Source organism: Egretta garzetta, unplaced genomic scaffold (genome assembly GCF_000687185.1).
Source record: "Egretta garzetta isolate BGI_Z169 unplaced genomic scaffold, ASM68718v1 scaffold79, whole genome shotgun sequence".
NCBI lineage: Eukaryota > Metazoa > Chordata > Aves > Pelecaniformes > Ardeidae > Egretta > Egretta garzetta.
The window spans coordinates 7827884-7839395 of NW_009260791.1; the positions used below are offsets into that span (position 1 = coordinate 7827884).

The window sequence follows — 11512 nt, forward strand, 5'->3', positions numbered from 1 at the left end:
ACAACTTTCTGTCATTTGAACCAAAGTATTTGGCACTTTAACGTACTGTGATTATGCTTTTAATAGAAACTCAAATACACTACACAAAGAGAGGAAGTTAGGAATGGAAAAGCCAGTACTGCTTACATGGCTCTACAGTGCAAATAACAACCGTAGTTTGTAGATAGTTGCTTTTCAGAAATTATTAAATGGAGTTACTATTGTTGTTCATGGGAAGAAGCAGAAATAGCTCAGTTAGTCTTTGCTTAAGATTCCACAGCAAGAATCAGATCTGGAAAAGAAAATTTTCCTTTCTTGGGTTCCAGTCCTGTTCCCTCTGATATACTATGTAATTCTTCTCAATGAGGAATTGAACAGATGAAAAACTTGTAGAAAAGTCATAAGCAATTAATAGTTGCTAAGGCTTACTGAAAATTAGATTTCTTCCCACCATCTTAGTTCCAGTATTTTGGTATTTGATTTAATCTCTGAATAAAACTTGTATACATTGTATATCAACATATGTATACACTTTCAAAAAAATACTACTTGGTTTCAGATAAGTTAGTGTGTTTATTTTGACACCGTTGATTCATTTGAATCTTCGGTATTCCAAAGTTTGTGGAATACACAAAATAGCTACACCAAGTTTGCTGGTTTATGGTACTCTGTATTTCCCTATGTTCTGGTGCTTCATGGAAAGTTTCATTCTTTCCAGAAATTGTAAATATAACTGTTGTAAGGTTAGCCCATTTATGTTGATTCTGTACGTCTGTGGTTGTAATAATTCTCTTGATTCCTGCTTGACCAGTTAAATGTAACTTTGTTATGTGCTAGCTTTGATATATTTTGTGTCAGTTTTAATTTACGTGACTGCGTTATTCCATGTTAAATTTTTGATCAAATGATTCTTTGTAGCAGACTCTAAAAAACGACTACCTTTTTTTTTTTTTTAGGAAGAGGAGGAGTATGAAACCAAAGGAGGCCGTAGAAGAACATGGGATGATGATTATGTATTGAAACGGCAGTTTTCTGCTCTGGTTCCTGCTTTTGATCCAAGACCTGGTCGTACTAATGTTCAACAGACAACTGACCTAGAAATCCCTCCACCGGGTATGCTGACAAGACAGTTGTGATACTTGATCTGGCTTTAGGGTGGAGACTTACTGTTAAAGGCCCAGTGAGCTTTGAGGATCTTACCACTATTAACCAGTACAACATGCTTCTGCGGCTGTGTGGTTTTTCTCTGTTCGAGTAAGAGTTTCATCTACCTCTGCAGGTCCAAGCATTACCAAGGGAAAAGTAAATTAAATGCAGTGTAAAATAAGCGTACTCATTAATTTAACTCGGATTAGTGATAAATCTCTTGCTATGTCTGGTTCCACCTCCAGGGAATAATCTGCGTGTTGAGCTAGCGAGGGTAGCTTTGATTGGAGAGTTCTTGTTGCAACAGTCCAAAGCAGATGCAAGGGGAAAGCTAGTACAGTAATTGAGCAGTCTGTATGACCAGCAGCATAGCACCTGATCTTGCTCCTTAGTTCATTCTTGTTTAGCAATGTGGGTGTAGTCAATGTTCATTACAGAAAGGAAGATGTAGGTTTAGCTTATGTGAAAGCGAGCTGTTGTTGATTTTGATGAACTGAAAGGAGTTAACACAACAGGAAGATACTGTGTATGAAAAGAAGAATGCATGTGCTGTGATAATATTGAAGAGGATGTTACCAAGATATAAGGATCAACAGAGATTTCAAAAATTCCTGTTAGCTTTACTTGCTTAGAGAAGTGCTGCAATTGCAGCTCTTAGATATAATAAGTTCATAGTTAGAACTCTGTATCATCTTTTTGGCATGTATGCAGGAAGTCTTCACACTTCCTTACTGGGCCACTTTATTAATGTTTAAGCTAACTTGTCATGCATTATGTATTTTGTATTAACAGCTTCTCAAATTATTTTTCATGTGCAGGTACACCTCATTCAGAACTCTTGGAAGAGGTTGAGTGCATGCCTTCACCACGTTTAGCACTTACCTTGAAAGTTTCAGGTCTTGGAACAACTCGAGAAGTAGAACTGCCCTTAACAAACTTTCGATCTACCATCTTTTACTATGTACAGAAATTGTTACAGCTTTCCTGTAATGGCAATGTGAAATCTGACAAACTTAGACGTATTTGGGAGCCAACATACACGTAAGCTCATAAATTTATTATTCTGTATAGAGAACGCTGTGACCGATTAGGAAACCGGTGTGAAACAATGTTAAGTTTTTTTTTCTCCTCCTCTGTAGGAAGCAATGCTAAAATAAGTTTTTTCTTGCATTTATGTCAGGGTGTACTTACTGGTTTTAAAGTTAGTGCTGTGACTAAAAACAAAAAAAGTCATAACGTCTAATGCTCAGCTGTGACTTGTCTATAATATTTCACAAGTCAAGCAGTTGACCAAGAGAGTAGAATTTGGTCATCTTAGGCATCTGCTTGGAAGAATCCCATGAGGATATAGTCATAGAGAGAGGAGAGACATCCAGGAGAGGTGATTGATTTTTCAAGGATCGCTTCCTCCAGGCTCAAGACCAGTCCATCCCAATGTGTGGGAAGTCAGGCAGAGGCAGTAGGAGGACGTGCATGGATGAACAACAAACTCCCAGCAGAACTCAAAACATAAAAAGGAAGCACGCAAGAGGTGGAAGAAGGGTCAGGTGACCCAGGGGGAATGCAGAGACATTGTCCCAAGGTGAATGTACGAAGTTAGGAAAGCCAAAGCCCATCTGGGGTTGAATCTAGTGAGGGATGTGAAGGGCAGAAAGTTAGGGAACACTTAAAGAAACAGGACATACCAGTCCATGGGATCCAGTGGGATGCACCCACAAGAGCTGGCCACTCTTGATTATCTTGGAAAATTCATGGTGTTTGAGAGACACTTCTGAGGACTGGAAGAAACCAAGTGTTGCTCCTATGCCCCAGAAGGGCAAGAAAGACTTAGGCAACTACAGGCTGGTCACCCTCTACTTCATCCCCGGAAAGGTGATGGAAGTAATCCTGGGAACCATTTTCAAATAATGAAGGATAAGAAGGTGATTAGGAGTAGGTGGCAATGGATTTATGAAATCACTCTTGACCAATCTGATTGCCTTCTGTGATAAGATGACTAGGTCAGTGGATGAGGAGAAAGCAGCAGATGTTATTTTCTTTGACTTTAGCAAGGCTTTCAACACTTTCTACCTCGTTGACAAACTAATAGAGTATGGACTAGATAGTTACTGAAAACTGCCAGGTTCAGATGGTTGTGAATGTGGTATGAAGTCCAGCTGAAGGCCAGTCGTTGGTGGTGTACCCCAAGGGTCGATACTGGGTCCAGTACTGTTTAACATGTGCATTAATGAACATGATGGGACAGACCAGACCTTCAGCAAGCTTGCAAAAGAAAAAAACAAAAATGGGAGGAGTCATTGTTGCAGCAGATAGTTGTGCTGCCATTCTGAGACACCTCATCAGGCGGGAGAAATGGGGAGACAGAAACACAAAGGGAAATGCAAAGTCTAGCAGCTGAAGAGAAATAACTGCCAGTACAGGCTGGGGCCCAACTGGCTGGAAAGCAGCCTGCCAGGAAAGGTTCTAAGGGTCCTGGTGGACATAAAGTTGAATGCAAGCCAGCTATGCACCCTGGCAGCAAAGAAGATCAGCAGCATCCTGAGCGGTATTAGGAAGGCAGAAGGTGATCTTCCACCTAAGCTCAGCGCTGGTGAGACACATCTGGAGTGCAATGTCCAGTTCAGGGCTCCTCAGTACAAGAGAGGCATGGGCACTGGAGTGAGTCTAGCAAAGGGCCACTAAGATGGCTTAAAGGGCTTAAAGAGACTCTCAGAGATCTGTGACTGTCTAGCCTGGAGAAAAAAAGGCTTGTGGGATCTTACCAATGTGTATGAATATGCGATGGGAGAAAGTAAGGAAGACAGAGCGTAGACTCTTCTTTTTTTGGGACAAGTGAAAGGAAAAGAAGAAAATGGCTCAAACTGAAACACGGGAAATTCCATTTAAACATAACACTTAAGCAGGGGTGTTGGACTAGGACACCAGAGGTGCCTTCCAGCCTCAGCTATTCTGTCTGCCCTAGTTTGACCTTACTGACTCTGTAGTAATAGACAGAAATTACAAGACTATAGATTGTGTGTATTTTCCATTTACTACACCAGTGTAACTTCTGTCATACTAGAAGACTAACCTATATGAAAGCAAGAACTGCAGTAAGGTGGTTGCAGGGTTTTTTTAACTTTGTATTTCAGATTTTGGCAGTGCTTGTGTATTGCACCTATTTTGAGTTGTTTTGTGTCAAAAATTGTATGCTGTAACAGAACTGCTAGAAAGAATGAGAAATAGTTGTAAATATGCATAGCTCCCAAGTTAATACACAGTAAACTACCCTAGAACTTCAGAATTTCAAAGAGCTGGGGCATGTGTAGTGAAAAACCTGAAGTTGGTTTGGGAAATTTTCGTAATGAAGGTTGTTTGATTACTCAAATCTCTCTTAAGAAAGTGTATATTAAATACTTTGCAAGACAAATATCGACATAATGAGAATTAAATATGCGTTTAAGAATGCTGCTGCATCACGGTATCCCAGATGTTCTGTGCAGCAAAGAGCAGCTGCTGTTGCTGGTTTACGTCCTGCTATCTAAATGTCATTGATGTCTAACAAGTCAATGTATAATTGCAGAATTTAGAGGATGTGCTATGAGTATGAAATATTAACTCATTGTTTTGATATCTAGAATCATGTACAGAGAAATGAAGGATTCTGATAAAGAGAAAGAAAGTGGAAAAATGGTAAGACTTACTTCTGTGCTTTTATGTATGTTTTTGTGGCTGTTTAAACAAAAGCAAAACAAGTCTTACTGCAGTTTTTGAAATGCTACATTAAAAAAAACTAACAGTTTTCAATTACTTAAAGGATATGAGTGAGTATATTTGTAAATGCATGCTCCTTGAAAAAAGACAATATGTAATGCATGAGAAATCTTAAAGACTTTACAATCAGGAAAAACCAACATTTGGTGGTTCCTGTTGTAGGGTTGCTGGTCAGTAGAGCATGTGGAGCAGTACCTTGGCACTGATGAATTACCAAAGAATGACTTGATAACCTACCTGCAGAAGAATGCAGACTCAGCTTTCCTGCGCCACTGGAAATTAACCGGCACTAATAAAAGTATTAGGAAAAACAGAAATTGTTCCCAGCTCATAGCTGCATACAAGGTATATGTCTGCATCCAAACTTTTTTTATTATGAATGGCTGTGTGCTTTGTTTTGCAGCTTTAAAGATTCTTGTGGAGGAGGGATATGACATGGATAGCAAAGTTGAATGTTCACATGCCAATATCAAGTTTAGGTTTTGCTGCTTTTTTTTTAATGTCTTCTGTTAAATAGAGTCGTGTTAAAATGCATTTGAATCATGATTTGAACCATCCACAATTAACTTAAGTGTTGAGGTTAAACACAGTAACCGTTCTGATTTTTCAAATCATTAAATTGGAGTGGACATTCCTGAAGATAGTAACAGAGTTTTCATTCTTAACAATTTGGTTTTTTACAGGATTTTTGTGAACATGGATCAAAATCTGGGTTAAGCCAAGGGGCCATTTCTACTCTTCAGAATTCTGATATCCTTAGTTTGGCAAAGGAACAACCTCAGGCCAAAGCTGGCAGTGGGCAGAACTCCTGTGGAGTAGAAGATGTTCTGCAGTTACTTCGCATTTTGTATATAGTTGCCAGTGACCCTTACACAGCACGAACTTCTCAAGAAGGTAAGTTAGTTACCTAGCAGAGCTTCTTACATGTTTTATTGAAAACAAAATAAAGGAAAAATTTTCTCTTGATCTTTTCAGAAGGAGATGAGCATCCTCAGTTTAGCTTTCCACCTGATGAATTCACAAGCAAAAAAATTACTACAAAGATTCTGCAACAGATTGAGGTATTACATTAACATATGCACGATGTAGATATGTAATATTGTTTTTAAGACTCTATTAATACTCTTCCTTATTTTGATTGCTTGAAATTATTAGCTTTTTTGCCATTTTGACTTTTGAATTGTTTCATACGATACTTACTTCCTTATATTTCGGATGAGTAAATTCTGTAAGAAGAGGCTAGTCTGAATAAAAACATATCAAGAAAATAAATGGTAATAGAATTGTATCTTTTGGTTACGAAGAATATTTTTTTTCTGCACCAAACATCTATGTTACCACGTATTGTATGTATGTCTGCCTGATGTTATTGTAACAAAGGCAATTAATTGTGTTAAGGTCCACAGACATTTTATTGTTTATGCATTCCACATAAAGCTTTCAAAAACAGCATTTAGAAAATATATTCTTGGTATTAGGTCAGTAGATGTGTTAAAAGAAAAACTTTAACAAAGATTTAAAATAGATTCTTGCTCGACTCTTGTGTGCTTTTTGAGGTGTTGGGGTTTTTTTTTATTACAGTCAAGTTGTCCTAATTATTCATTTAAAAAAAGTTCAGTTTTTCATGTTCTTTTAAAGGCTGTTCAGACACCCTGAATATCTTTGTAGTAATAATTTCTGCAGTCTCTTTTTATTATACTTGTATTTTAGAAGGGACTATAGTAGTATATAGTAATATTTTAGTGGGGATCATCTTTACTACCACCAAGTTTCTCTTGTGTCTTCTGGTATTGCAGAGGTAGTCTCTAATCACTTTTGGGCAAAACTCAGAAGTAAGTCTCTCCGGGTAATTGTATACTGAGATCTCCCCACGGTGCTTTGAGTAGTACATATCCCAGAGATTTACTACAGCTTTTAGTGTGTTTGTGCCAAAGCACACTGTGTCCACTCTTGAGTCCTAGAAGCTCTTTAAAAAAAAAAAAAAAAAAAAAAAAAAAAAAAAAAGTAGCAGTTGCTGAGAAGGAATAAACTTGCTTAGACACAGGTGAAAACTCTGTACTTGGGTGTATTGGGTGTCTATGTACTTAGTTACAAGCTTGTTGGGACAACCTGAGTCTAATACTAGAACACTATTTTTCTTTTTTTTTTTTTCCTTGCGTTGAACCACAGGAACCCTTGGCACTAGCAAGCGGAGCTTTGCCTGACTGGTGTGAGCAGCTAACAAGCAAGTGTCCTTTCTTAATTCCATTTGAAACAAGGCAGTTGTACTTCACATGCACAGCATTTGGAGCATCAAGGTAAAAAATAAAATAAAATTAAGACTGCTTCCTTTTAAATATATATATAGGTTTTTTAATTGTTAATTCCCAGAAGGACCTATCCTAACAAGATAGATTTTACTTGCCAAAAAAAATTTTAGATAGTAGAAAACAGGGAAGAAGATGGAAAACTTCAGAAAGACTTTTGGACACTTGAAAAATTTTTTGTTCGTTGTGTTAGAGGGTTATGATGAGTAGCCTACCTTCTGTTTGATATTATTCAGGAAATTCCTTTGAAGAAATTTAGGTTTTCAATTTTAGCTGAATAATTGCTTTTGTGTACCTCTAGCTAGGTTACCATATCAGGCAGTAATTCAACTGGGTTGCAGTTCATGGCATAAAGGACTATGAAACAAAATTTTAAAATTCTGAAAATAAAAGCAAATTAAATGTTTTTGTAAACCTACACCAAAGCATGCATCTTTTATTTTTATAGTTCCTATAATGGTTTGGCGATTGTTTGGTTTGGTTCATTTATTTTTAATTCACTAAAGTCTTAACAAAATAGACAAAAATCTACCAAATAGATGCTATTTCAAAAGTTAGTGTTAGCTGCATAATGAAACTGACAAAAACAGTTGTTAGAACATTTAAGCATACCCCCTAAAGTGTTCTGTTACCCAGGAATGCTTCATGTTTTGATTGCACCAGTGGTTACCTTGAGAGAATGTAGACAGTGTAAACCTTTTTTCCAGCTTACTTTTATGTAATGAGACGGAAGAATTAGTTTTTGTATGTGTTCTTGGTTGGTTTGCTTTTCCAAAGAGGAAGTGTAGACAGTGAGTTGCAAAAATTACCATTTGTGTCTAATATGCTGTAGAAAGTGTGTAAACAAGGCATTTAAAAAGAAAGAAAAAGAGAAAAAAAGGTACTGTCTTGCAAGACATCAATTTAAATCTTCTTAATGTGGAAAAAATGAACTTCTATGGAAAAGTGGTCCAGAAAACTGGACCCTGTGTGTTTGGGGCTTTTTTGTTTTGTTTTTGTTTTGAAATTTTAGAAAAGTTGTGATTTTAAAAAGATCCTTCAGGAAACATTGCATGGTATTTACTTGGTAAGTAAAGAGCTTTCTAAGCTCTTAAAATATTGGAAGTAGTTCTTAAAACTCACATGCAGTATATGAACTCTGCGTGTACACGTGTGCACACAGGCGCATACGCTCTGTCTGCGTCTGTCCTGACACTTGACCACACTTGCAAAACAACCAACAGACAGTAACTTTGTAGATAGTTTATTGCTGCATAGATGACAATACATACAAGAATTTTGAACTTTGACTTAACGTAAGTACTGCTATTAGAGGTGGCTGTTGTTCCTTCACTGATACGGATCTTTATGTGTGTGGTTACACTTCAACTTTGGCTCCATTTCTCTATTAAGTAAGTAAATCTTGCTGTAAACTTGGTCAGTATCAGTGGGGCGATGTACAACTGCCTTGCAGTATATAAAGGAGTTGTAACGTGTCTATAAACAGTTTTGAGCATCTGTGATTAAAAAGTACTACAGTAAATGCTACCCTCTGTTCGTTCCACTGGAATACGAAAACTGTGGTAATTCAGATCAAGAACTATATGTTTTCCTTGGTGCTATCTATTACATTGGAAGTTATGGCTGGGCCCTCCCCTTAAAAAAAAAAAAAAAAAAAAAAAAAAAAAAAAGGAGGTAATTAGTACCTAAGGTAACTTTTTATTAGTGGCTGCTTTGAAGTTTTCATGCTGGTAGACATCAAAGTTTTAAACATCTGGTTTGGTTTTTTTTTTTTTTCCAGAGCAATTGTATGGCTACAGAACAGACGTGAAGCCACTGTTGAGCGAACAAGGACCACAAGCACAGTGCGACGCGATGATCCAGGAGAATTCAGAGTTGGACGCCTCAAACATGAAAGAGTGAAGGTTCCACGAGGTGAATCCTTGATGGAATGGGCAGAAAATGTCATGCAGATTCATGCAGACAGAAAATCTGTTCTAGAGGTAAAGCCTATCTGCCTAGCAGCGCGAGGTTAGATAGCTATTTCTAATGGACTGGCTGGGATATCAAATATCCTGTTCCATAACCAACACGGAACGTTTCTCTAGTATTCTCTTTCAGTGTTAACATTCCTTATGTTTTTCTAGGTTGAGTTTTTAGGGGAGGAAGGAACGGGCCTGGGTCCTACCTTGGAATTTTATGCCTTGGTGGCAGCAGAATTTCAGAGGACAGATTTGGGAGCTTGGCTTTGTGATGATGACTTTCCAGATGATGAGTCTCGTCAGGTATGTTTCAATTTGCATTTTAAACTGAGTACTTGTATAAAAGAAAAATGAGCCAGATATCAGGGAAGGGAAGAACACATGATCAGTGAGCAGCCACTCATCGTGGTCAAGAATGACCTCTCTGCTCCAGAGCTTGCTTGCCTACCTGTTCTCCTTTTAACAGAGAAGTAGAGTACAGGAAGTTAAACATCACAGGTATGATTCACCTTTAACAGTGTCAACTTTTTTTGTCTCTCTTAAATCAGGTTGATATTGGTGGTGGATTGAAACCCCCTGGCTACTATGTACAGAGATCATGTGGACTCTTCACGGCACCATTCCCACAAGATAGTGATGACCTTGAAAGAATAACAAAACTCTTTCATTTCCTTGGAATTTTCTTGGCTAAATGCATTCAGGACAATAGACTTGTGGATTTACCCATTTCTAAGCCTTTTTTTAAACTCATGTGTATGGGGGACATTAAAAGTAACATGAGTAAGTTGATATATGAATCACGGGGTGACAGAGACTTGCACTGTACTGAAAGTCAGTCGGAGGCTTCTACAGAAGAAGGCCATGATTCCTTGTCAGTAGGAAGTCTGGAAGAAGACTCCAAATCGGAATTTATTCTTGATCCACCAAAACCTAAACCTCCTGCCTGGTTTAATGGAATTTTAACATGGGAAGACTTTGAATTAGTAAATCCGCATAGAGCTAGGTTTCTAAAAGAAATTAAGGACCTTGCAATTAAAAGGCGTCAAATTTTAAGCAACAAAAGTCTGTCAGAAGATGAAAAGAACACAAAACTACAGGAATTAATGCTGAAGAATCCATCAGGTTCGGGGCCTCCACTTAGCATAGAAGATTTGGGGTAAGAGTTTTCATATTTATTTATAAATATGCAAACAGTCTTGTGTTAGAGACAAATGTCAACACGTATAATTAAAAATGAAGATTTCTTCATTTTAAATAGTATCGTTGCAGGGAGGAATCATTAGAGATGCAGCAAGATCCAGTTTGCCATCTGTAGCTATGTTCTTGTTTCTTAGTTTGAGGATTTTCTGTTCTCACTTGCTCAGTTTCCTAATGTTTAAACTTAAATGTGGCTGCGCCGCAATGCCGTATGACTCTCTAGAAACACCCAAATACTTGTAAAGACCTTTAGAAAAGTGTGGGTCAGTAACTTTGCCGTGATAACTATGAAATTTATCAAGTTTTTTGGAGAGCTTTTGAAGAGGACAGATTGAAATTTCAGATTGTGTTAATAGACACGCAGTGCAGTGTTTGAATCCATGTTAAACAGAACATTTGCTAACTTTTACTAAATGTTAAAGACATAAAAGTGTGAGCATGAGGATGTCATCTCTGGTAGTTTTAAAGTATTTCTTTTGAAACAACAGTAATTTTGCTACCATTAACATTGTAGGTTATTTGTCAAAATCATGTTGTGCCACAAGGATTGCATAGTCAGACCAGTAATTGCCTATGGCCTTGCAGGGCTGTAGCATGGCTGGTTACAGAGAGAAAGCAAGTAGCACCATTGAAGGGGCAAAATGTCTAATATCTTAAGTGGCTCTGTAACTGTAAGGGAGTTTTTGAGTTTGTGAACTGAATTAAACAGTTTGATTAGCTTTGAAACTGGTAACTTAAAGATATCAAACTCCATGATGCTTTCAAGGGTTATCAAATCCAAATAAATAGTGGGCAAGTACACGCATGTGCATACCACAGATTTGAAACCTGTATTATCTGTGTAGTCCATTACTAATTGCAGTTCTGTACTGTGGTACTGTTGTTCATGTGTATGCAAAATGATCCACAAACAGTGGTTTGAAATGTGGTGAGATGCTCTCGGGTGCGCGGGGTGCAGTTTATAAATCTGGTGTATTTGCAGAAGCAGTAGCAGACTTGTTTGCAATTAGTAACTGTCTTTGTATTTTGAAGTCTAAATTTTCAGTTTTGCCCTTCGTCCAAAGTATATGGGTTTACAGCTGTGGATCTCAAGCCAGGTGGTGAAGATGAGGTAAGGCAACAACCTACTGTTACAATTTAAACAGCAGTTAAGTTTTTACTGTCTCAGCA

At 37.7% G+C, this 11512-nt stretch overlaps 1 protein-coding gene across 8 annotated transcripts in view; it reads left to right on the plus strand.

Moving 5' to 3' along the window:
- The window catches only part of HECTD1 (HECT domain E3 ubiquitin protein ligase 1), a 65212-nt gene that overhangs the window by 49901 nt on the left and 3799 nt on the right, over window positions 1-11512 (plus strand). For all 8 annotated transcript variants that reach the window (XM_035902093.1, XM_035902098.1, XM_035902096.1 and 5 more), the window contains 11 exons: window positions 936-1092; window positions 1944-2166; window positions 4743-4797; window positions 5041-5223; window positions 5562-5772; window positions 5854-5939; window positions 7048-7175; window positions 8965-9166; window positions 9311-9448; window positions 9694-10301; window positions 11375-11453. In XM_035902093.1, the coding sequence (XP_035757986.1) occupies window positions 936-1092; window positions 1944-2166; window positions 4743-4797; window positions 5041-5223; window positions 5562-5772; window positions 5854-5939; window positions 7048-7175; window positions 8965-9166; window positions 9311-9448; window positions 9694-10301; window positions 11375-11453 (2070 nt within the window). The remainder of the gene's footprint in view (window positions 1-935; window positions 1093-1943; window positions 2167-4742; window positions 4798-5040; window positions 5224-5561; window positions 5773-5853; window positions 5940-7047; window positions 7176-8964; window positions 9167-9310; window positions 9449-9693; window positions 10302-11374; window positions 11454-11512) is intronic.